Source organism: Brachionichthys hirsutus, chromosome 18, assembly GCF_040956055.1.
Source record: "Brachionichthys hirsutus isolate HB-005 chromosome 18, CSIRO-AGI_Bhir_v1, whole genome shotgun sequence".
Classification (NCBI taxonomy): Eukaryota; Metazoa; Chordata; class Actinopteri; order Lophiiformes; family Brachionichthyidae; genus Brachionichthys; species Brachionichthys hirsutus.
The window spans coordinates 8,507,111-8,531,712 of record NC_090914.1 but is presented as its reverse complement, the minus strand read 5'-3'; the positions used below and the strand labels follow the sequence as shown (position 1 = coordinate 8,531,712).

The window sequence follows — 24,602 nt, the reverse complement described above, 5'->3', positions numbered from 1 at the left end:
AGTGGTTTGAGGTATTTTATATATGGAAATATTTGATATTGTGGAATTATTTCCATTTGACAAGGACATTTTTCAATCTTGCTAAATTAGGTCATCGAACTTCTTTCATGGAACTTATCAGTGATTCCAGTGTCTTGTTGGAATTGATAGGAATAGGCATGAATGAAATTCCTTGATGTAAATATAAGTTTTAGCACAGCTTTATATGTTACATAGATTTTGACTTTAATGATGTGAGGTGGCTGATTATATCGCATTTCATTTTTTACTTCAAACCATTTGTTTAACATGAACTTCACAAAGATGCCGTAGTCTATTTCAAAATTTTATGAAGAAAAATAGCTGCAAAATGTGAACAGCTACCATAAAGGATTGCACCTGTAGAATACAGCAGGTATCAAAACCGCATGTACAAATACAATACAAACAAAACAAAACATTTTTTTCAATAATTATATTTCTATATTTCTTTCAAAGCCAATTATAGATTGCGTTTGTGAAAATCCAATATTCTCAGTGGGTTACCTATGGAGGCTTTCCAGTTCACGTGACCGCGCGTTTTGCACTGGGGCGCGTTCCCGCGTCCGCGTTCCCGCGTGTAAGTGGTCACGTAGTTCTGGGGAGCCAATCATTTATTTATAACAGCGGTCCAAAGCGCGCTCCAGTCGACGGCGGAGAGCAGAAGGCAGAAGGCGGCAGAAAGGCAAATAAAGATCAATTATTCGACTATTCGAAAACACGCGCACGAAATAAAGCCAGGATGTCAGACGAGAAGCCGAAGGTAAGGCGTCGAGCTCCGGAGGGCTGCGGGTTTTTACTGATGCCCCAGTCGAGGTCCTGCCAACCATCTACGCGCAGCGCAAAATGGCCTGGTTTGCACGTTTCTCTGAAACGGCGCAGTGTTTGTTTCGCAAATGAATGATTACCAGCACAGCCTCTTTTTTTTTTTTTTTTTTGTGTGCGTGTGTGTGTGTTTATACGCACCCAACAACACTGCAGGGCAATCGAAGTGTTTGTGTTTCATCAACTACCGGCTACGGTGTTGTTAGAATTCACGCCGGTAACGCAATGATTGTCATTTGCGGATTTTTCCTTTGTCGGGACCACGCTACGTCCGAATGACGCAAAAAAAAAAAAAAAAAAAAAAAGCCATAGCGGCGACAAAAGGGCGCTAATGGAGGTGACGCACTGGTACCGAATAAACTCCAAAAAACCTCGCATCCGTCGTGGGTCTGGTGCTTTGTGACTTGCCGGGGTTTGTTGGCCTGCTGTGTGATACGAAAAGCCCGCAACGTTAGCCGCTAGCCCCGCTAGACGTCGGTGTCTGGAGGGTTAGCCCGGAGCTAATCCCGGCACCGTTAGCATCTGTAACTGTCCGCCTAGCAATTGTGGAGCCTGCCTGGATTAATGTGGGCAAGGCGGGTTTGTTTCGGCCAAAATGTGGGAAAATAAAAGTAGTGCGGCTTCATTAATTGGATAAACGCCACGTTAAAACCGCTTATGTGGGTCGTGGGTCTTCATGCTACATGTAGCACGCACCTTAGCTTGCTGGGCATATGTCCAGCCTTTCAATGGTTTCTGGTGGCCTTTTATCTCGTGTAAATGAAACGGCTATTTTACGGAACGCGTTTGTCTCTGCAGGAGGGAGTGAAGACCGAGAACGATCACATCAACCTCAAGGTTGCGGGGCAGGACGGTTCTGTGGTCCAGTTCAAAATCAAGAGGCACACACCTCTCAACAAACTAATGAAGGCGTACTGCGAACGACAGGTGAGCTAAACGCTCCAGATGGATGCTAATATATAAAATCATGCTGTAATAATATTCCCTTATTTTGCTCTTTCTGCATCAGGAGGCTCCGTGCATGCCTTAATCGTTACCTTCGTTTTCTTCCAGGGCCTTGCAATAAGGCAGATCAGGTTCAGGTTCGATGGCCAGCCGATCAACGAGATGGACACACCTGCACAGGTAAAGATTGTTGCTCGGCGGTCGCGTGTTCTCTTGAAGCCTCGCTGAAATGGTCGCGTGTCGGCGGCCTAAGTGGTGTGAAGTCATTTCACGTGTGCGTCCGGTGACCCGAGCCTCGTTCCCTCTGCTCCCCTTAGCTGGAGATGGAGGACGAAGACACCATAGATGTATTCCAGCAGCAGACGGGCGGATGCTGCTAGAGTCCTCCCCACCTCATCGACGACCACCCTCAGCCACCTTCACTGTCTTTCCCCCCCCCCCATCGCTCCTCTCCGCTCATTATATTATTATTATTGTTACTATGTTTTCTTGTTTGAAGATGTCACCGTTTTCCGTCAGGGGGGCGGGGGGGGCTCCTCAGATGTGTCTGTACAGTTTCAGCCGGCACTGAACGACGTCGGCAGTCTCTACTGGCCAATCGGGACAATATTTCCTCGGCACTGCGGGCTGTGATTGGTCCAACAGTGCGTCACAGCTCTTCCTGGTTTGTCAGTGCTTCTTATTTACTGTGCAGTGAAATCTTATCCAGTAGTTTGTCTTGGATTTCATACTTTTGGTCGAATGCAAGACTCTCCCGAGTTTTTGTCTGGGGAGGGGGCGGGGGGTCGTCGTCCACAGTCAGGGAGAATGAAAATGTTTGGAGATGGAAGCACGATTTGAACTTAATACACACTTGCTTTCCATTTCACTTCAATTTCTTGTTTCCTTGTTTTGTTATTTTGTTCTTAACAGTGACTCCTGTCAAATAAGGTATTTAAGGTGTTTTAAATTCTCTTTGCATTTTAGATTGTCGCTTAAGGCTTCTGCAATGTTTTTTGTTTTTTTGTTTCCTTTAAGAATTAACACCCAGCAGAAGTCTTTTCCTTTCTGTACATACGCATCAGAGTGGATGTTAGATAAATGTTATGGGGAAAAGACTGAACTTTTCTTTCACATGTGATGTACTTGGATTACCCTAAAAGCAAAATGCAAGGTCATATTTTAAGGGAGTTTGTTTCCATTTTGGTCATCTGGTTCAGACTTGTTCATTCATTCAGATAAATGCCTGTTTAAGGGGTGGACAGTTGAATTAATCTGTTAGAATTGTGTTCCTCCTCTTAGCTGTGTGATAGTCTCGTCACGCAGGACGCATACATCTTTGTTTCATTTCTCTATCTTCCACAGAAGCCAGTCCGTACGATGCTCGCAAGCTGTCCTGCTTGTGGGTGTTAATTTTTGGGAGGGTGGGGAATAACTGGGAGGTTATTGGGAGGAGCCATTTTGTGAATCGGATGTCTTATCTCTGTGTTTGCCGAAGAGACAAGTGATTCTAAATGCGTTTTGAAAGCGAATGGCTTCCGGTTTGAGCAAGGATATCCAGCAGAATGAAGAGACTTTTCACTGCTTTGTCATCTTTGGAGCTGTTCCTTGTGTAAAATTCAGGTGTTGTAGGCCGTTTATTAAAACAATTTAAAAACAAAATCCCAACCTGACTGCAGTGCTGCTAACAGTCAGGATATCCCAAATGGTGATTAGTGTCTCTAGTTATTTACACGTTGGGAAGATGTATGCAGTTTGCTGCGTATCAGGAGGGCAGGGAGGTCAAACCAATATAATTTGGGAGATAAATGTTCTATAAACAGCCTTGTTCTTTGTACTGTACACGGATAACATGAGTTGGCTTGATTTGATTGTTGATGGCCTGACATGAGCTCAGATTATTCAGTTCAATCAGAATTAAAATGTACCAGAATATTATAGCTTTAGGCAATTTCAATTTGCTTTGACAAGGTTCCACCTTTCTCTTTATTTTTTATTTTTAAAGCCGTCAGTATTATCACAGGCTAACAGAATCTTGGGTGCAGTAGTCATGGGAACAAAACAAAACTTGCAAGGAACAAAATCTTGACACCGTGTAAATTAATTACTCAGAGCTTTGCAGCACATTAACGTCTGACCGTGACCTATTTAATCATGTCCTGCTGTTGACCAGATGTTTCATAATCTGCATTATATATACATTCTAATAAATTCACAACTCAAATTAATTTGCTTTGTAATTAATATTTGACAACTTTGGAGCCGCTAAATTGGACTACTGCCTGCCATTTGAAATATTCTAACCGGAGGTCTCGCAACCTTCTTTCCCACAGTCATTAACGTCAATCGCTTTGCAACTCTTTCTTCCACAGAAATGTAAAGTCTGACGTTTCTCCACACAAGCCAGCCAATGATCGTGTTTCCAGTCTCATAAATTAAGAGCACAGACTGATATCCATTTGCATTTGATTAACGAATCTGGACAAAGCTGGCTGACATTCGATCTTAACCATGAACTGTATGAAGAACGGGTCCCAGGTCTTGCCATGTTATTTGTTTCTCTACTGATTTGTACATTATTTGTTGTCTTTTACTACTGTATACAATAAATATAGTTTGGTACTCAGATTTGCTTTGCTGTCATGTGCTTCATTTCCATCTAATTAACTGATTTGCTGAAATGGTATTTACACTTAACTAGTATATTTTGGGTTATTTTGATGTGGAAACATTTTAATTCATTTTCCAGAGAGGGGGCCACATAACTAATCAATAACAATTGATTTCAAGAGCAAAAGCAAAGCTGCAATCTTTAATGTGCTGTTGTGTTAAATGTTCTTTTATATTCTCCAAATAGAAATATCAGAATATTTTGTGAATACTTTAGTTTAGTTGCTTTAGTCAGTTATTCTTACTGTATGATGCATTACAAGGCAGGTTTTCAGTTTCCCCAGGGATCCTTCCTGCTGTGGAGGGAACCACCCCCCCCCCCGCTAGGTGGAGACAAAGATCTATGCTGATCTCACGTCTTCCTGGTGATAATGATGAATGATGAATATATTTATTAGATATAATGTTAGAGTACAAGTACAGTCACACAGTAGCATGTATTACAGTACAAATAGAGTCAAACATCCTGTCTAAGAGGAGCATTTCAAAAAAGCCCTTGCGGTCTTGTTTCCGTTGAAAGTCCTTCGGTCTAGTTTCGTTCTGCTATGGAACCTTCAGAAGAGGAGATGAGATTGAATAATAATGTCATTTCAAAGTGAGACGCTGAAAGGCAGACTAGCATCTAAAATGCAAAATAATATTTATATATATATACACGTAGGTGTATAACAGGAGGTATGATGAAGGTTGTTCATACTTCTGCTAAGATATACCTTATGTGAACACGTGCAACAACATCATTCATGTCCTTTATTTGGATTACAAGTGTATGCAGCCTTTCACTTCATCATTCTGCCTGCTTTTTACAAAGATGTAAGTTTGGTATGGAAGAATTTGAGTTGCTTCACTAAGCCCTGACCTCAGAACCCCACCAAACACCTTTGGGTTGAACTGGAACTGACATTGCGGGCCAGGCCTCCTCTGATCTCACAAAGTCTCCTGCCTGTGTGAGGGCCACGTGTCCCAATACTTATGTCCAAAAAGTGTATATGCAATATGGATACTTCCTGAATGATGATCACGACAAGTTGCTGCAGGTGATGAATTCACTGAAGAAAAATATCTCTATGGAATTTTATTATAACGCCTCCCTCCGAAACCGCACATCAGGGTGCAACAGCTCCTCCGGGCCATGTCTGGAAGGAAGAAAGATTAAAGGATTCATTTGAAGACAAGAAAAACAAGTAGGGAATCAGGTTGTTTCCTGATCTTCCTCCAGGTTATCATCCTACAATCTCTGCCCTTCTTTCTTATTGTATTTGTTTTGTAATTGTGCCAACCAAAGTATGACAGGATTCAGATATCTGACACATGCTGGCGCCTCAAAACACACGCGGATTATTTACCTAGCAACCAGCAAATATCGCTCAAATAGCCATGGGATAAGGGGCCCAGAAAGTTAGTTACAGCGGCAATCGTTGGGAGACCAAATATTATTGGACTCAGGCCCTCATAGTACTTTAATACTCCAGTGTTTTATGTACTGGTAATTTCACTCTTCTGCAGGTACCGGTAATAGTTTGAGACTTAAATCATGGCACACATACCTCAGTTTGTCAGGTAATAAATTACGGGACAACAGCTACAGATTCAAACCAGAGATTCCTCATGTACTTATTTAAAGACTGCTTTTTGATTGAAACACACCTTTGTATAGTGAGGCCTCTTTTTTTTTATGACTGTAGGAGACATTTCTTGCGTCAGTGCACGAACGACTCTGCTGGACTACCATTCACATGCGCATGCACGCACTGGAGAATCTCACCCCTCTGGCAGATCCGTCACGTCCTCAGAGGCAGTTCCAGGCTGAGTGACAGCGCGGTAAGTGATTTGCATGGCTCTGATGTTTAAAAGGAGCTGCAGGTGCAGAATCCACCAGACAGATGCATGAACTCTCCGGGAGCTGACGTCCTGTTTCAGAATGAATGCTCCACAGACAGAAGAACTTTGATGATTTTCAGCAGGGTCTCTTTTGAGTTTGGAAGCTCTGAATGTTCGCACTTGTGCCAGTAAGGAGACCGTGCCGTCGTTCGGAGTGCGTCGTCACTTAAGGCAGGAACTAAGAGAGCGAGACATCGGGAGATACTTTCATCATGGAGATATTTGTACCAGCTGGCAACTAACCCTAACATGATACCTGTGATGTCATCACTGAGATTTGTGCAGTTCCTTCTCTTGGGGTTAAAGGTCATCGACACCACCACAGACGCACGGATACACTGCACAGGTACGCTGCTGTTTGCTCTTTATCTTTCCCTACATTCCGCTTTTCTTCAGTTCATTTCAACGCAGCTGATGTTTGAGTTAATGATTATTAGGCGGAGAGTTTATAGTCTCATCTAAAATCTGGGATGCCCCTCAAGCTACAATTCCTTTGGATAATCCAACTGTCAGTGTCTGCTTCACAGCGGGAGTGTTTCTGTGCAAATCATTTTGTACAGTGTTAATTTAAAAATAATATCCACGCACAAGTAAAGACATAGGACGGGGTTAGGTTTTCCAAAACAAGCCAAAGTCCACTTTGCTATAATGCCTCTTCAGTTGTGGTGTAATTTATGGATCTGGCTTCTCAAGGAGTGTCTTTCTTAAAAAAACGACTATTCTGGAAATCCTCTGTATTTTTACTGCCACCCAACGCTATTACTAACCCACTCTGCCGTTTATTTATTTCAATTTTAAAGATGGGGAACAACAGGAAAATATGTATGTTGCACTCCTAAGTCAGCTGAGCCTAAGTTTAGGAACAATTGGTTTATGAATGGTATAAGAATTTTCATTATTCACTCATTCCTTTCAGAATTGTTCCCTTTGGATCTTCTCTCCTTCGTCCTTGAGCAGGACACCTCCAAACTTCTGGGGGTGCAAGTGGAGCAGGCTGGTGGGGTGAGAGGTGTGCATATCTCACGACCTCCATATAACTCCATGAGCTTTCCATCCTCCCAGCTGCTGGTGGACTGCGACGTCTTTCCTGAAGAGTTCTCCATTGTTGTGACTCTAAAGGTCAATCGCCGTGCGGCCAAGGTGAGCATGTTTGACACACAAACAGGTTAGTGTTCTTTATTTAAATAAAAAATACCACATTTCTGTAATATACAGAAATAATATGAACTAAAGTTACTGCAGCAGCAATATTGCTGTCTGTTGTGATACATGTGAAAATTATTTTAATTATTAGTTAGTCAATTACATGCAACGCCTTTCAAATGTGTCAGAGTGCAGTAGCTTCACAAATGGACCATGATATTTAAAGCCACAATAAAAACACGTTGCTTTTCCCATTTACCTTTCAGAGAAATGAATACCTGTTATCCTTGATGGCGCCAAAACAATTAAAGAAAGGACGTGTGGGGGTGGGGGAAGAGCGGAACAATACAGAGAAAGATTTGGGAAGGCAACAGGACTGGGAGCGACGTGAAGAGGGGGATAAAAAGATGCGGATGAAGGGTAACGGGACACGTGGACGGATCATCCTGGGACTGAGGCTGTCCAGAAAAAGTCTGCGCTTCTTATTTAGAGGTCATGGAGGGGTCATGGAGTATTGGAGGTTTCGAGACATTCGACTGGCTGATAACCAGTGGCATACTTTGGTTTTGTCCACTGGTAGCCGTCATGTCAGGCTCACGGTGGACTGCAGACCGCCACTGGAAATGTAAGCTCCTATGTTTTGTGTGATCCGAAACACTTGAGGGGTACATGATCTCCCATGTTCCCTGTTCCCTTTGAACTGTAGTCGGTTGCTGTATATCTGTCAACACAGTACAATGGCACTGCTCCAAACACCCTGCAGCTATATCACAGTGGGCTGACAGCATGTGATGGATGGTTTGACGTGGAAACTCCCTCTGGTGCACAGAAGGGAGGAATCACCCGCCATACATTGCATGCAATTCCTGTCGGTGTATTACTTTGATTACAGAAGCTAATAGTTAATTTATAGGTGAAAAACATCTCATCCCAGCAATTAAATATAAATAGTTCTTTTTTTATGGCAAACAGTGTTCCCTCCAGGCCTTTTCCTTCAGTCCTCAGCATTCAGGGATCAAGTTTCCACATCGGTAGTCGGGGGAGACGTAAAGACTTGTACACAGTAAGACTCACCTTTCATAAGGAGTAAGTTGCTGAACTGTTTTCTCTGAATCCACTCTTATTACTTCTAATTGATGCCCTGTGCACAGGGTCTCTTGCGTCAGCTGGTTTTGGTGCCCGGGTCAGATGCCACCCATCACATCTGCCCCTCTAACGACCCGCAGCTAGCGGTCCTATCCATACCACAGCTTCTCTCAGGCCCGCCCTCGATGAGGAGGGAGGGTGCTGGACAGACGTCCACCTATGGTAACTTGCAGATTTAATTTTATATGATATTTGGTACAGAATGATGTAAGACATGACATATGTGCCTTCTGGTGGAAGCTTTTTTTTACTTCTTTGATTGTCTGGTTGCCATTATTTTAATCACAAACTGTTAAAACAGTGGAGCGAGTGTCAGCGGTACCGGCGCAGTCGTGCTCAGAGCTGCTCCAAGGCCAGCTGTGGTTCAATCCACTTCGGAAAGGCCTCTACCTCTGTGACGGTAAAGTGTGGATCGCTGTGCTGGAAGGTAGGCATCCCAGCTTAAACATCCACCCCGAAGTCTTTTCTCAGTTTAGCTTGTAAAATTGACATTGACTCTCATCTCTTCCGCCTCCTCAGATCAGAAACGGCTGGACTACGTGGTGGAGCATCAGGTCATCACCACCGGCTCAGAGACACATGACGTGGAGGTATCTTTTCATTTTTTGAACATTAATACATATGTATAACCCAAACAAGTGTGGCAAAATTGCGTAAAATCTAAACAGCAACGGATTTTGCTTTTGTTGGTGGCAACGCATAAACAAATCTTGCAAACAAGGGACAAGCCCGGAAACTATTGGTGGTGATCTTCCTGCCAGACAGCGCTGCATTTAAAAAGAGACATGATTACGCAGTGACATCACTGTATGGACTGTCACAACCGACAGGTGAAAGTCCACGATGCAAAGAGGTAACTGTGCGTAATCCAGAGCCAGATACACCTTCATCGGACCGGAGCTCATTTAAGATGGACTGGAGTGAAGTGGAAAACCTGTCTTCTGGTCTGGTGAATCAAATTTGTAAAACATATTTTTGGATATAGTTCAAACACGCACCTGTGATGACGTTAGTGCAGGTTAGTGCATAATGTGGGTAAACGGCAGAGTAATGCATTTGATGCCAAGTGAGTGACATTTTGCTCAGTTAAGGCTTATTTCTACAAGACATAGCAGATTCCTTATTATCTTGGCTCCGTAGTTGAAGAGTCCGGGTGCCAAACTAGCTACGCTGCATTTCCGACTTGTCATCCAGTGAATATTTTTTGGCTTATTGTGAAATGTAAAATTTGAAGAAACACACCCTGAACTCTTGAACCCTGAAGCACCTGATCACCCTGTATCAGGCCAGAATGAGAAAACATTCCACTTTTAAAACAGTGACTGGTGTCCTCAGTTCCCAAATGTTTGAAGCATGTTTGCTGGAAGAAGAGGGAATGAAACACAGCAGCAAACCCTGTCCCAACTTTCTTGAAATGTGTTTGCGGCATCAAATTCTCAATGAGGATATTACCGCACTTTCAAAAACCCTTCAATTTCTCTGTTTCCTTGGTGCCATTTTCAGTTACAGGGTTTGCTGTTCTTTAATGCCCAGGTGTTCCAGGTACCTGGCGTGGGTCTGATGGCTGCTATGGCTCATCGTTCGACGGCCTCTGCTGTGTACCTGTGGAACCACACCGGCTTCCAGCTCTACCAGAACATCAGCACACATGGCGCTCTTGCATGGAGGCACTTCAGCATGGGCAATAGGGTGTGATATCAAATATCAGTTGAGCGTGATGGTTTCGGCGCCCGGTAGAAACAGTTTGGTGAGTTGAACGTCTGTGTTTTGGCTCTTCATTCTAGGGATTTATGGTGGTGTCTAACTCTGGCACAGAGATCGACTTCTCTGTGATTTACAAGTGGAGCAAAAGAAGAAAACAGTTTGTGCAGATCCAGACTCTGCAGACCCACTGTGCACGGGACTGGGAGGCCTTTAGCATTAATCGGCAAACCTATCTGGCTGTGGCCAATCATAGACAAGGTAAAATGTAAACGTCCATCGAATGAATATCAACCTGACATCCAGAAAATAGCCAAGCTAATCCGCTGTCTTCTCTCCCTCTCTGATCTTCCAGGTAATAATAATCACAGTATAAACAGTGTGATATACAAATGGAACAGGTTAAGAAAAGCTTTTGAGGTCCACCAGCTGCTGCCGACCTTAGGGGCGTACGACTGGGAGTTCTTCACGGTCGGACCGTATCATTTCCTGGTGGTTGCAAATGCCTTTGATGGAACGACAACCTCTGTAGATTCAGTCATCTATATTTGGGTAAATGGAACCTTCCAGGTGTTCCAGACAATTAAGGTATGCAGTGAACTTAAAAGCAATGCATAATTGATCCTGTGTAATTGATTCGGTTTGCACCGCCACCGCAGAACAATGAGACTTAATAATAATCCTAAAAATTGAGCACATTTGTGTGTGGTTTCTGCACCTTCTCACCAGGTGGGCTTTGCTGAGACCTGTGTCTCTGTGAAAAGTATGAAACCTTGTTTGTACACAGAGAAGGAAGTGAATGCAAACAGGGAGAGATAAAAGGTTAAGGGCGGTGAGGGAAAAGGACATGCAACAAAGTGCCTGAAACGGAGCATGTGATTTGCCATAATTTGCAAGAGTGATCGTGCTCATCATAGTGAGCCATCATCAAACAGAGCCACAAGTGAGGAAAGAGTGTTGACACATTGAAGACATAATTATACGACTAAGGGGAACTCCACAGCTGGATATGAGGATTCACATAAACACCTTGGGACAAGAAACTAATTCCCTCAACTAATCCAGAAATAAGTGAAAATGTATTTTTTTCTCTCACTGTAGTAAACACGAGTATCACTCTGTCATTGCAAGCCTGTTAAACACAATTCACCCTACCACAGATTAACGGCTTCCTTCTCTCTCTGTCAATGCAGACGTTCTGCGCCACAGACTGGGAGATGTTTCAGATTGACAGTCGAGTCTTCTTAGCAGTTGCCAACGGACACAGACACCATGCCAACGGGCCGAGTCAGTACGCCATCAACTCCACTATCTACGAACTGGACATGAGCGGACAGCTGTTCGTGCGCTTCCAGGATATCGTCACCTACAGGTACGGATATACAAACATGGCAGTCTATAGCTTCCGCTCTGTAACTCAAGTCACCTTTTAGTTTTCCACGAGTTAAGAGCACATTTCAACCATATGTCATGGTGACGTAGCTTTTCCGTGTCTCCAGTGCAGTGGACTGGGAGTTCTTCAGTCTTGGGAAAGAATATTTTCTGGTTGTTGCAAACTCCTTCAATGGAGAATCCTACTCTCTCAACAGCATCATTTACAGGTATGCACTTTGTTAACACACTCACTCACAACAAATTTTAGGTCAATGTTTTTTTTTTAAATATTCAAATACACCTTTTATTTGATTTGTCTGCTCTTTTTTTTTTAGGTGGCAGGGATATGAAGGCTTTGTTCCTGTTCACTGGCTTCCAACAATTGGGTGCAGTGACTGGGAATTTTTCAGCTCTAAAGGGGAATCATATCTAATCTACTCCAGCGCTAAAGCACCTCTCTCCAAAGTTTTCAAACTGAAAACATTTTAGGGAGGAAAAACAGTGTGCACAAGTGGCGTTGTGTAGTGTAGTTTTCTGTGTATACATGCCTTTATTTGTAAGTATCTGTGTGTCCCTGTCAGAGAAAATGCGTGTGCTGATGATGGAACGTTTGCAAGTGTGTGTGTGTGTGTGTGTGTGCATGTGCCATTGTGCATAAAGGTCACAATTTGCATGGAGTCAGTGACTTTAGGAACCATTAAGTTCATGACTTTTGTTTTCTTTCTGTAGTTTTTTTTTTGCGATTCTAAAAATAAACCTCACAAGGATTCCACATTCAACAATTTCAAAATATAATTTCACATTGTGGGTTTTGAAGAATATGATTTTTCTTGGATTTAAATAACCTTACATTTGACAACATTTGGTAAAATAATTAATAAACAATGACATTAAGTAATAGTATACTCCACAATAATTATATCCGTCTTCATCTGAAGGCTTTTAAACGACTTAGCGACCAACCAATTCAATTCATTATGAAAACGCATCCGGAGCTAAATATGGGACTACAAAGACCACAATGCACCATTCAATGCGCTACCTGGAAGAAACATGGCTGCCTACACACAGCCGACAGTGTTATTTACGTTTCGCTTGTTACGCGTTTTATGGCGCACAGCAGAAGAAACAAGACTTCGTCTGCAGCGATAGCGACGCTCTGCAGCCAGTCGATAGAATTTCGCGAAGAAGGGCCATTTTGTTCCGCTCGCAGTGACACCGTTCGCGTTGCCGACAGTCTTTTACTTCACATTTTCGCGAGATGTCAACATACTCGGCAGTGCCGGACCGCGACCGATTTACGTTTGCGCGTTAAGATACACAAAAGCCGCGAGTCCGAGTGAAACGCATTCAGGTCGGAGGCGGGTATCGTCGCCATGTTTTGCCCCGTCAAGTCTTCTTATTTCAGAGTCAGTCCAATCATTGTCAACCGAGAACTCGGGAAGACCAAGATGAGATAACAAGAGGGCACATTGGGGCGCTAAAGCAAGGCTCGATACCGACACACCTGGTTGGTGTGGGAGGGGGGGGGGGAAACTCAGGATGTTTGGCAATCTGTTCGATCAGGAGGAGGAAGAGGAGAACGGCTTCGCAGCGGCTTCCTCCACGGGGAGAGACGAGCCACCTCCGCCCCGAGGAAGAAGCAATGTGTGCGGCATCAAGAACCAAGGGGGGACCTGCTACCTCAACTCTCTGCTGCAGACCCTGCTGTTCACGCCAGAGTTCAGAGGTGAGTCCATCATGCCCCCCCCCCAGTGCAACAGATGAATAGAGGCCGGTACTCCATGCGTTTGGGTTTTGCAGAGAAGCTGTTCAGTCTGGGGCCAGAAGAACTCGGAAGCCTGTCGGACAAAGAGAAGCCGGGGGCCAAAGTAAGTTTGTCTCCTTCGTGTGTCGCCCCTGATGCACGCCGCCGATGCGTACTTGGGTTTGGTCCCTTCTTTGCAGGTCAGAGTAATCCCGCTGGAGCTGCAGAGACTGTTTGCCAGTTTGCTGCTGGTGGATCAGCAGAGCGCCTCGACTGCAGACCTCACCGATAGTTTCGGCTGGAACAGCACTGAGGTTCGGGTCCGTTATTGTGCTTTGCATTCCAGACAGAATTACTTAAATCCTATTTAAATGAATGGAAGAACCCAAGGTTGTTATGATGGGATTGAAAATAGAGACGAGAGATGAGAAATGTATCCTGCTACGAGTCCAATGGAAGATCATCCATGTACAGCGAGGTACATGAGTTTGTATTAAGTAACGACATGAGCAATGTATACAACGTGTAATTTAATATGCGCTTGTATACCACACCATTAACAAATCGTCTGTAATTACGACACTATGTACGTAACATTTCCCCTTTCAGGGAACGAACCAGCACGATGTGCAGGAGCTGAACAGGATCCTGTTCAGTGCCCTGGAGCATTCTCTCGTGGCTACCTCTGGCAGCGCTTTCATCCAGCAGCTGTACCACGGCACCATCGTCAACAGCATTGTCTGCAAGGAGTGTGGCAATGTCAGCCAGAGACAGGTGTGCCGGCGTTGGCGGGGCTTCTCTCGCTAGTTCTTTTTTTTTTTTTATCATTTCGCTTAAATACAATTCGGCAGAAAATATCTTTTTGTCTTTGGTTCAGTGAGATGTAGTGAAGGTTGTTTGTTTTTACAGGAGGACTTCCTGGACCTGACGCTGTGTGTCTGCGGCGTGTCCAGCCTGGAGGAGACTCTGTGGCACATGTTTGTGGAGGAAGAGCTGTTTGAGGGTAATAACCTGTACCGCTGTGGACAGTGTGACCGGCTGGTTACAGCTGCCAAGGTCAGTGCCAGATATCGGACCGGGGCCACCAAAGGGCGTGATGCAGTGGACCTTGAGATGTTAAAATCCTGCATATTAAACAGTTGAATAAAAAAAAAAAGAGGAGGAGCTAGCCATGCACAGAACTTGTGCTAACCCTTTTGTATAAAAAGTGTTTCACCTCAATAGGGTTTGTGTTTTGCTCCCACTCAGTCCGCCAAGCTTAGGAAGCTTCCCCCCTTCATCACCATGTCTTTGCTGAGATTCAGCTTCGACTTTGTTAAATGTGAACGCTACAAGGAGACGGGACGCTACAATTTCCCCTTCGCCATCAACCTGCAGCCGTTCTGTGAGCAGGTACTTTGCCTCACGTGCTTTTAGACTTGTAGGATTCTTCTTGCGTTCCAGGCCAGCGCTTACATAAGTTAACATTCTTCCTTACAGACTGATGGGGAGGACCCTGATTACTCCTACGACCTGTTCTCGGTGATTATCCATAAGGGTGGCTGCTATGGCGGCCATTACCATGTTTATATCAGGGATATTGATCAGCTGTTCAAGTGGGAGCCACCGGTAAGAAAAAGAAAAAGTCGTAAAAGGTGTTGCTTTTTTCCCCTCGTTTCTGATGAAACACCTTAAAAGCCGTTTAATGCGAGATTCTTCTGACTTGCATTACGGCCAGCATTGCATACATCTTGGTAGTTTTTGTGCACGTATATATGTCACGAAAGGCCTCTGCCTTGTTCTCAGGAGGAGGAATGTAAACTGAAGACCCAGAAAAAAGTGGAGGAGATCAAGAACGAAGCATGCGGGCCAACGTTACAAGAAGATGACCCTTTGTCTGTCCTCACTGCGATTGTTTCCCAGGTATTTTAACAGCAAATCTAAAAAGCGCTGTTTTGTAGTGTCTGAATTCTGTCTGGGTTTGTCTCTGCGTGAGTTTGATAGCTGTGGGTAATTGTTAATTAGGCGATCTTTACTGTTTATCCACTAGGAGCCATCAAAGATTGTTCTGTTGGACCAACTGGGACAGAAACTCATGGATAAGATTGGTTCATCCTGGAGCAAACGGTTCAGAAAGCACTACGGTCCTATTGGAAAGGTAAGACTACTTTCTCTGTTTTAAATAATTTTGATGCTGTTTTTAAATCTGGTGTTCTTTGTGCATTGTACTGGGCATGTCTTTACTCTCTCTCTCTCTCTCTCTCTCTCTCTCTCGGTGTAGTTCCTGAAGTCCCACAATGATGTTTTTATGTTGCTATCCAACGGCACTCAAGTGACATTGAAGCCAAACACGCCGGGCCCTGTGACCGCACCTCCTGGCCCAGCAGACCACGCCACTAACGCTGACCGTTCAACACATGCAAACCCCAAAGATTCAAAACAACAAGAACCCGAAGACGAGGTATTACACCAGCAACCGCAGTTCAGCCGGAAGGCGTGCTCTAAAAATGAAACTGAACCCCTTAAAAACAAAATGACACCCAGTTATGTCCTGCTTTTAATCTGCGCGCCTGCTGGCCTTCCGTGGTTCCTTTCATGCCCGTTTCTCACGCTGTTTCTTCTTTGCCTTGTCAGCAGGGCAGCCACTGGTTCGACTTGAACGACTCCACGGTGACATCCATCAGGAAGTCTGACATAGAGAAGCAGTTCCAGGGCAAGGAGAGTGCATACATGCTGTTCTATAGAAAAACACAGCTGCACAGACCCAGTGAGGGTAATGCACCCCATGCTAGGGCATTAGCATTGGAAAAGTGTGTGAGGAGCTCACATACAGAAGATAACTTTTCCGCTATTTAGCATTGGGGCCCTGATTTGATTTTGATAATGTATTACATTTAGTATTATTTGTTTTATTGTTTGGACATGAAATACAGAGAAGGTAAAATTGTTTTTTGTTTCTCTTCTACACTTGCAGCACTGAACAATCCCCAATATAAAGTTCCTCCTCATCTCATCCAACTGGCCAAAGAGGAAAACGTCAAACTCCAGCAGATGCGGTAGAGAAACGCACATTTCCATCGAACAAACAAAAGATACATTCATACATGCATTCACATAAATTGTTAATCGCAGTCGACTTTGTTTCTTTCCCAGAGAGAAGTTTGAGGCTACGAACAATACTATAGAGCTGCGTCTCCACTTGGCACACCGTTACAGGCTGGAGAATGGAGCACTGCAGCCAATCAGCAAGCAGAATGGGAGCAGCGCTCTGAGTTTTGACCGCAGAAAGACTGTGGGAGATCTTCGTTTAGCTATTTATCAGGTAAGGTCTTGTCCAAAATCAGCGGCTGTATGCGTTTATTTTTTTATTTTTATATACGTTTCCCATTTCTTAAATAGATGCAGGAACTGTGGGAAGGGGATATGGCTCTAACTATGGCCAAGAGTCTTCCTGCAGGTTTGCACCTGTACAACACCATGACAGGTGAGATACTCGCCATGCTTCCAAGAGATGAAAGGAGTTTGTGTTCCAAGTACATTCTGGTTGTTCCACTTTTTACAGATGACGGCGTTTCCCTGTACGGTGCAGGTATCCAGACAAACTCTGACCTGTTTGTGTGGAACGGCAAAGAGGTGAGAACAAACAGTCCAAAACGTTAGACCTCAGGCAGGAAGATCACCCGACAGTGGTCATAAATAAGTGGTTTGATTAAGAGTTTTTGGGGTGGTTAGCATAGCATAGCCTGCGTGTTTTTCGTGTGCCTCTTCAGGTGTGTGGTGTGAGCGTCCTAACTGGAGCTGAGTGGGAGCCGGTGCTGCTGACCGTAGTTCGGCCCTTTTTGGGGCAAGATGCAGCAGAGTGTGAGGCGGGGAGTGGAGGATCGGAAAATGGGGGAGCTAGACTTAAACGGGAGGCGAGAGGTTTTGCAGGTGCTGTGACGCTTGGGCAGGTGAGGGCGGCACTCGGGGAGCCCAAGCAGATTCTGCTGTGCCAGGAGCGCAAGGGGGGGCCGAGAGGTGAGCAGGGTGAGGGAGAAGGAGGCGGGGCGACTGGATGGAGGCTGTTCCCCCCTGCTGACATGCAGCGGACGCTGAAGGAGCTGTCGCTGAAAGATGGCGACGCGTTGTTGGTGCTGGAGCCGCAGTCTCTGGATAGCAGGTGAGTTTCTCTGCGGTAGAAGCTCGTGTCCTGTCCTTTAAGTGCGTGTTTTACTGCTGTTGTCTTAACTTTGTTCAGTGTGTTCACTCTGAACGGAGACATAGTCACCGTGACTACGCCGTCTGACTGCCGATGGCTCATGGTGGAGTTTCGACCACCTGTGGGAGTAGAAGAGGAAGAGGAGGAGAGGAGAAAGATTAAGGTTCCTGCTACGGGAAATATGGTTCGTCATTGTGTGCTGCTGTTTTTGCGGCGTGTCACTCGGTTGTCTTTAAGTTTCTGAGTGTCCTGTTGCCGCTCCTAAAAACTTCACGTTTGGTTTGGTGCCGCTCTTGCAGCTCCTGTGGGAGGTGAAACGGAGGGCCATAGAGGAGCTGCAGTTGAACAAGCAGCCCCGAGGCAAGCATTCGTTACCAGCTACTTGTATATGAAGAGTCCCAGTTGGTATTAGTTTCAGCAGCAGAGCAGCAGCACGCATCCGTCAGATGCATCAAATGTAATTCATCAGTCGCTTTTTGCTGCGTGACTGAAGGGTCTTTATAGTCTGTACCACATTGAAATAAGTGCGTACACTATTACTGTCTAATATCGCGTCATCTACTATATTATCAGATTGTTTGCATGCATTCTTAAATCAGCTGTTTGCCGTCTCTGACCAGATGCACGGTTCTGTCTGAGGCAGATGGACTGCACAGGGAAACTCCTTCCTCCAGGTACCGACTCATTTCTCACCTGGCAGAGAGTTTAATGTTGAAGATCACTTGAAGGACTGGAAACCCCCCCATTGTAACAAAATATTACCGCATGCATTCCTGGACACCGGAACCTCCATAAAATGTTTAATCTGTACTCCCCCTGCTTCTAATGTTTCTTCTCATCGTCTGTTTTTGAAGTTTTAATGCATATTTACGCAGCGCACTTGTTTTTCCTGCTTCCCCCCCGGCAGTGTGTGAGGAGCTGAGTGTTCGGGATGCAGGCGTGCGACTCATGACCACGCTGACACTCTGTCCGGGAAATGCCCCTAAGGCCTCACAGGTGTGCCTATTAATCTGAAGTCTTCAGTAAACCTTGTGTACTTGCAGCTGCATGGATGAATGCTACAGAATCTCTCAGCGCCATTGATGTGCGTTTTCCTGCTTGCGGTACAGATCTTTTTGCACTTCTCTGTGGGCGCAGCGCCCCCTGCTGGCATAGAGATGGACATAATTGTGGAAAACAGTTGTACTGTGAAAGAGGTGAGGAGAAAATGTACAATTTAAATGTTGGGGGAAAAAATTTGCCCGTGTGAGATGTTTGTACTTTTGAAAATCACGATTGTTATTTTCAGTGTCTCAAGGCGATGCTGGATTGCGTTGGACTTGATGGTAAGATGGAATACATTTTGCAGGCTCATCCTTTGTTTTTTGTGTGATGACTACCATAACATGTGTGAGGCTGCAGTCAAACAGATCTTACAATACACTATACTTCCACATGTGTTTGCAGGCACCTGTTGGCACTTGAGTAGACTCGACTGGTGTGAGGAAGTAGGAGAGCCACTTATGGATGAGGTGAGTTTTTGATTCATTAAATCAGGAACACGGATAATTTTAACATTTTTACACTTCTCATTGAACATACTTTTTTTTGCCCCAATGGTATTTTCCATGGAACAAAATACATACCGGTAGATAGAATATCATCTGCAAACTCAAATGGAAATTTGCCCAAAGGAGAAATGTATTTGAAAGCAAAACTCGCTCGCATGCCCAAACAAATGTATGTTTGAAATACTAACTCTGGACCGACTGCTGCCAATTCTCAGGATGCTTCTCTGTCAGAGCTGAAGATAATCAACGGAGAGATATTAATCATCACGGAAGGACAGCTTCCGCCAAAGGTGCTTGGATGTTTTTGGCTGGGGATTCGTTCTGTGCTGTAATATGACCTCTCTCTTTAGCCTTTGTGGTGTCTTGTGTTTTTATCAGGGTTTTCTCAAGCTGTCCGTGTGGTTGTATCTGGATCCCGCTAACGCCGCCCTGCAGTTCAATCACACTGACGACGGCCGCCCCGAGGAGCCAACGCTGGCGGTTGTGATGGAACGGCCCCGTCGCTCACCTCCTCTGTGTGCTGACGACAGGGCACAGCTGAGGAACGCGGGACAGGTGGAGATCTCAGAAGACGCCACCCTGGAGGATCTGAAGACTCAGGTAGGACGCGAAGGTTACAGCATGCGTCGTCATTAGCAGGAGTCGACCGTCACCGAATTTTCTCTTCTAACCAAAAGTTTGGAAATGTTCCTCTTATTTTACTTTGCTGTGTATTTTGCTCTCAGGTGTTGACTCTGCCTGCCCTTCAGGATGTGTGCGTGCCAACCGCTGCGTTCGTGCGTGTGTGGCAGCTTGATGGAGGGCAGTTGGCACGAATCCTCAGAGGGCAACAGTTTACGCTCAAGTACGCACACTTCTTTCGTTCCCTGCCACAAATCATCGTACTCTTTACAGTGAAGTACTCTACATGTTGTTATGTATTATTCTCAGTGTATCACAATGACGTTTCGGTCACACTGCACATCTCTAATGATAGATAATGCAGGCTTGTTTACATGTTGCCTCCTGATCAGGAAGCTGAAGCTGACCGGTGGTACGGACCTTTGTGTGCAACAGTTGCTTAAAGAGGAAGATCTTAGGTGAGGATTTGGACATCATCAGGTTTCTAATTTATGCAGAATCTTTTTTCATGGTGGAATTTTTTTTTTTCCTTTTATTCCTAAGCCCTAAGGAGATGTTGCTTCATGTTAAAATGGGAGTACCAGGGGAGAGGCGCTACTACCCTGCAGAAGAGCTAATATGGGATGCGTCCCATGACTCCGCTCCTCATTCTCTGCGTTCTTGTCTGGCTGCACACTATGGCCTCTCCCCAGACTCTCTGCTGTTGGCCAAACACCAGCCTGCCAAACACACCTGGGAAGAGATCTCAAACTGGGTACCATTAAATCATTTCTTTCTTCTCCTGTTGAATTAGTTGAGGGAAAGCCTACAAAGGTTGGGTCAGCAAATGATGGATGTGACCTCATCTAACGGGACGAACGAAAAAACTCCACCTTGGTATATTTTGGTAATTCATCTCATTATCAATGAATCGTGTCGTATTTGCTTCAGAGCCAGCAGGTTTCCAAAAAGAAAAGGAAGAAGAAAGCGGAATCGCTGCTGGGTGCCCCGTTTCACTTTAAAGATGGCGACACGATCGGCATCAAGGTCAATGGCTAAACCGCTGGTTTTATCAACTAATCTGATTGATTGATTGAACTGAATGGAACTTGAATATTTTTCTCAGAATCTTCTGATCGACAACAACAGGGACTTTGTCACCCTTGAGGACGAGCAGGGCCAGCAGAGGCTCAGGGAGCAGGCAGAGGAACGCCGGAAAGGGTGAGATGTCAAACCTTTTATAGCATTTGTCATTCGGCCATCTTCGGGATATGTTGCACCCGTGACACCATGAAATGAAAGCTTCACCCTTTTATTTTTTTCTTCTGTTTGTTTTGCAGAGAGCAGGCTACAGGCGGTGACGGGCCTCAGAAAAAGACTGGACTGAACAAAGTCAGGAAACCGGAGGTGGCGCTGTCGATCAGCGTTGGCGTATTCAGATAGCAGCCTGCTCCTTCAGCTGTGTGGATGAATCACAACTGCCTGTCAAAGGACATTTGCAAACACACAGTGCCACTCGCACTGTAAGACAATCCGCTCGGTAACCCTGTGTTATCGTTTTAAAATACTTAAAATCCAAGCCGAGCTGTAATTCCTTCTCATTGGCCTAATTTGTTGGCAGGAAGAAAATTAATTTTATATTGGCTTCTTGATTTGCTGCTAAGTAACAATTTACAGTTATTAACTTTATTCTAATGTAGTTATGTTCTATATTTGAGCCACCACACATGCCTTTTGTTTTTTTAATGTTTTTTAAAATCTTTTATTGACTTTAATGTTGCTGGTTAGCAGTTGATTTGTGACCTGAAGCTGACATTATAAGACCCGAGTAAACATCTCTGGGGATTAGTTTTTTGGTTATATGGTGACACGTGTTAACAAGAGTTTCTGGATTTTGTTGCGTAGAAGAAGTAATTGGGGTAAACAATGAAAACTAAACTGCTGAGTACAAACCAGCCACTTTTGACCTCTAATATGTTTAATCTGTCTCGTAACGTTAAGATGGAACGACAAACTACATGAAGTCTCATTGTTTCCCATAAGGAATTGTGTTTATAGTGATGCTCATTCGTTTTTATGACAAACCACTGTGTGCCAAGAACAAGAGTCATAATCACGGGCTTATTTCAGGTTGATAAAGGAGGAGCGATAGGCCTTAATGTGAAGAAGCCTCAGTGCTGTTCTGCCCTCCCCACCTCGCTCTCTACCTCCCCCACTTGTCCAAACAGTGAACTGCAACATGTCAGAACGAGAGGACGTCGCTGCATCGGAGATGCCTCTCTGGCATTATTCTCCTTGATTAAGAAAAAGTAAATATCCCTGAGCTGTAACATGGGCTTTCATTGGAGAGTGTTTAAGTTCTTCTTATATTAATTTCAGGGATGTTATAATTTATTTTGTATACTATATTAATTGCAAAATGTTTTTCACACTGCAAGTGTTTTTCTTTTGTGTGGTGCCATATAGAAATTTAATTTTCTTTGGCCAATGCAGGAAGAATATTAATATTCCCTGGAACATTGAGGTTTAATCATGCAGTATATTATTGTTATGTACTAGTATAATTGATGAAAGGACTCATCTGCCATTGGTACTCTAGACGACTATCAGTGTCAGATTGTATCTACAGGAAGTATTTTACTGAGATTAAAGTTTTGTGGTGGTATTTGTCAGTCATTTCGTATTAATTTGTCCCAAAATGAATCACTTTGGCACTGATAATGATAACTTGTTACTCATCGTCCTTCTACCAGCCAGCAAAATGATTGTTGTAAGTGTGGATGACGTTATTCTAAGGGAATAGAAAGCGGGGAAGTTTTTAGGAATACATATCGGAAACCCCTAAAGATTACTGGAGTGGAGAGAAAATCCTTTCAGACATGCAGCACTATTATCAGATTGGTTGTCATTTTCATTTGATTTATGACCAAATGTCAGCAAAATTAACACTTTCATTTAGACTCTAAAAATGTATAAATGCACCAATCATTTGCACTCATTGGCCCAACTTGAGAACTTTAAAACTGGAATACAGTACATGCAGAGTAGTTTTTGTCTTGAGTCGCAATGGAATAACGCTGAATAATCTATGACCAATCACTGCCCGCGGGGACAGCGGGACATCCAATCACCTTTTAGACTGCAGCTCCAACCCCGCCTCCCGCTCCAGTGGATTTGGACGCGCCGGGAGCGCAGCGCCTGTCTCTCACTTTAATACCGAACTGGACCAAGAACATTTGCAAAAATGGTTGATGCTTTCTGCGCTACGTGGAAACTGGTCGACAGCCAGAACTTTGACGAATACATGAAGGCACTTGGTGAGCTTAATTTGATTTGTTGTTAATTAATATTACACCTTCAAATAAGAGGAGGTATTGTAATAAATGTCTGCTGTAACTTTAGGCTGCACTTGCGCTGGAGAATTTGTTTTCAAATCAGGGATAAAGGTTGCTTATTCTTTCTCATATTCATATTGAATTGGAGAAATTATGAAAATTCAATAATATAAAATTAAAGGCGTTGTTCTTGTGTCTTTTTGTTCGTTTTGTAACAGGTGTTGGTTTTGCCACAAGACAAGTGGGCAATGTCACCAAACCAACTGTAATACTCAGCCAGGACGGAGACAAACTGGTGGTGAAAACCCTGAGCACCTTCAGGAACACCGAGCTCTCCACCAAGCTGGGAGAGGAGTTTGATGAGACCACACCGGATGACCGACATGTGAAAGTGAGCAGAGGGTACATCAGCTCCATGTCTCTGACTTGGAGGTCAACCTGAGATGATGTAAATCTTTGTGTTTGTTTTTTGCTTGCAGTCTACTTTCACCATGGAGGGAGACAACCTGGTGCAAGTACAGAAGTGGGATGGCAAGGAAACCAAATTTGTCAGAGAAATAAAGGACGGAAAGATGGTGATGGTAAGATTCAATAACACGTGTAGATGATTATATCAACGTCTACATCTACAGCTAAGGAGAAATCGTTCTGCTTCTGTCATTGCGGGTGCGTTTATAGCTTTATAACCTAACTTGGGCCCTTATTATCCAAAGGGTTAATTGAGATGTTTGACGGACTGAAGCTTTAACAACCAGTCTGCATTAAATTAAACTGCCATCATGTAACTCAAGCTGTCTGTTGCTTTTTCTCTTCTCTACCCTCAGACTTTGACATTTGAGGGAGTCCAGGCGATCCGCACGTATGAGAAAGCCTGATTCGAGCACTCGAGCCATTAAGTCATCTCTTCACTGCGACAATTCAAACAAAAACGTTTCTACGGTTTGCAGTGATTTGCTCTATCAACATGAGATCTGAATTTTGTGAAAATCTTTTTTGTAAGATCATTTGTTTGAAATTCGAACCTAAACTATTTCCCTCTGTGTATCATGTCTGAAAGAAGGAAAATATAAAACACTTGGCTGAATATAGCTGTCACAGGCATTTTTTGTGGTAATTTTAAGAGCTGTAGCTCTCATTTAGAGGGTTCTTGTGTGTGTGTGTGCTTGAAAGCGCCCTACGTTTCGTTCACTCTCCGTCGTGGGAACAGTGCTGTCCCTGTGATGGGTGAGCTCCAGGTGACAGCTGCAGGGTTATGGTGCAGCAGCAGCAGCCGGTGTGACCACTGAACCCACGGGTGCGAATGTCCTCCAGTAACCTCCAGATGGACAGGGATGAGTAGGGGTGGGTGGCGGTGATGTCACTGGAGATAATCCGGTTTTAGTCGTGGTGTCATTACGTAGAGGCATCGTTCGACGGTGCGCGGACCAACCACGAATGAATGCTGCTGCTGACACGGTGAGGAACAACACTGTGTAGCTTCTCTGCCCAGTATCCCACTGTTAGTAGCTAAA

General features: G+C 44.3%; 4 protein-coding genes across 4 annotated transcripts; all 4 read left to right on the top strand.

The window, feature by feature from the left end:
• The first annotated feature begins 760 nt into the window (after nucleotides 1-760).
• sumo3a (small ubiquitin like modifier 3a) lies at nucleotides 761-2,168 on the top strand. The gene is made up of 4 exons (XM_068751610.1): nucleotides 761-781; nucleotides 1,642-1,770; nucleotides 1,897-1,968; nucleotides 2,106-2,168. Exons 1-4 carry the CDS (start codon nucleotides 761-763, stop codon nucleotides 2,166-2,168), a joined length of 285 nt encoding a protein of 94 aa, XP_068607711.1.
• A 4,411-nt stretch (nucleotides 2,169-6,579) lies between these two features.
• On the top strand, nucleotides 6,580-12,171 carry LOC137907851 (thrombospondin-type laminin G domain and EAR repeat-containing protein-like). The gene is made up of 13 exons (XM_068752204.1): nucleotides 6,580-6,664; nucleotides 7,235-7,458; nucleotides 7,728-8,086; nucleotides 8,434-8,524; nucleotides 8,613-8,769; nucleotides 8,909-9,034; nucleotides 9,127-9,197; nucleotides 10,141-10,296; nucleotides 10,392-10,569; nucleotides 10,664-10,896; nucleotides 11,502-11,680; nucleotides 11,808-11,909; nucleotides 12,018-12,171. The coding sequence occupies exons 1-13, from the start codon at nucleotides 6,580-6,582 to the stop codon at nucleotides 12,169-12,171; spliced, it is 2,115 nt and encodes a 704-aa protein (XP_068608305.1).
• A 1,053-nt stretch (nucleotides 12,172-13,224) lies between these two features.
• On the top strand, nucleotides 13,225-21,199 carry usp40 (ubiquitin specific peptidase 40). The gene is made up of 31 exons (XM_068751892.1): nucleotides 13,225-13,411; nucleotides 13,486-13,553; nucleotides 13,630-13,743; nucleotides 14,039-14,203; nucleotides 14,339-14,485; nucleotides 14,678-14,821; nucleotides 14,909-15,037; nucleotides 15,215-15,331; nucleotides 15,459-15,566; nucleotides 15,690-15,869; nucleotides 16,043-16,181; nucleotides 16,383-16,464; nucleotides 16,562-16,730; nucleotides 16,808-16,892; nucleotides 16,971-17,041; nucleotides 17,179-17,567; nucleotides 17,646-17,790; nucleotides 17,906-17,966; nucleotides 18,227-18,280; nucleotides 18,514-18,602; nucleotides 18,716-18,802; nucleotides 18,895-18,931; nucleotides 19,053-19,117; nucleotides 19,372-19,446; nucleotides 19,535-19,756; nucleotides 19,882-20,000; nucleotides 20,170-20,235; nucleotides 20,321-20,531; nucleotides 20,708-20,803; nucleotides 20,883-20,977; nucleotides 21,097-21,199. The coding sequence occupies exons 1-31, from the start codon at nucleotides 13,225-13,227 to the stop codon at nucleotides 21,197-21,199; spliced, it is 3,819 nt and encodes a 1,272-aa protein (XP_068607993.1).
• A 1,764-nt stretch (nucleotides 21,200-22,963) lies between these two features.
• fabp7a (fatty acid binding protein 7, brain, a) lies at nucleotides 22,964-24,192 on the top strand. Its single transcript, XM_068752261.1, has 4 exons — nucleotides 22,964-23,073; nucleotides 23,310-23,482; nucleotides 23,571-23,672; nucleotides 23,916-24,192. The coding sequence occupies exons 1-4, from the start codon at nucleotides 23,001-23,003 to the stop codon at nucleotides 23,964-23,966; spliced, it is 399 nt and encodes a 132-aa protein (XP_068608362.1). The 5' UTR covers nucleotides 22,964-23,000; the 3' UTR covers nucleotides 23,967-24,192.
• The last annotated feature ends 410 nt before the right edge of the window (nucleotides 24,193-24,602 follow it).

What these genes read in the sequence shown, in the direction of transcription:
- sumo3a (XM_068751610.1), top strand. Translation starts at nt 761, where the DNA reads ATGTCAGACGAGAAGCCGAAG. An exon ending in TGTCAGACGAGAAGCCGAAG is followed by an intron (nt 782 to 1,641) that starts GTAAGGCGTCGA and finishes TTGTCTCTGCAG; the next exon opens with GAGGGAGTGAAGACCGAGAA. An exon ending in AGATGGACACACCTGCACAG is followed by an intron (nt 1,969 to 2,105) that starts GTAAAGATTGTT and finishes TGCTCCCCTTAG; the next exon opens with CTGGAGATGGAGGACGAAGA.
- LOC137907851 (XM_068752204.1), top strand. Translation starts at nt 6,580, where the DNA reads ATGTCATCACTGAGATTTGTGCAGTTCCTTCTCTTGGGGTTAAAGGTC. An exon ending in TCAATCGCCGTGCGGCCAAG is followed by an intron (nt 7,459 to 7,727) that starts GTGAGCATGTTT and finishes TTTACCTTTCAG; the next exon opens with AGAAATGAATACCTGTTATC. An exon ending in GACGTAAAGACTTGTACACA is followed by an intron (nt 8,525 to 8,612) that starts GTAAGACTCACC and finishes CCCTGTGCACAG; the next exon opens with GGTCTCTTGCGTCAGCTGGT.
- usp40 (XM_068751892.1), top strand. Translation starts at nt 13,225, where the DNA reads ATGTTTGGCAATCTGTTCGATCAGGAGGAGGAAGAGGAGAACGGCTTC. An exon ending in GTCAAACTCCAGCAGATGCG is followed by an intron (nt 16,465 to 16,561) that starts GTAGAGAAACGC and finishes TTTCTTTCCCAG; the next exon opens with AGAGAAGTTTGAGGCTACGA. An exon ending in TTCCTGCTACGGGAAATATG is followed by an intron (nt 17,791 to 17,905) that starts GTTCGTCATTGT and finishes CCGCTCTTGCAG; the next exon opens with CTCCTGTGGGAGGTGAAACG.
- fabp7a (XM_068752261.1), top strand. Translation starts at nt 23,001, where the DNA reads ATGGTTGATGCTTTCTGCGCTACGTGGAAACTGGTCGACAGCCAGAAC. An exon ending in CGGATGACCGACATGTGAAA is followed by an intron (nt 23,483 to 23,570) that starts GTGAGCAGAGGG and finishes TTTTGCTTGCAG; the next exon opens with TCTACTTTCACCATGGAGGG. An exon ending in AGGACGGAAAGATGGTGATG is followed by an intron (nt 23,673 to 23,915) that starts GTAAGATTCAAT and finishes CTCTACCCTCAG; the next exon opens with ACTTTGACATTTGAGGGAGT.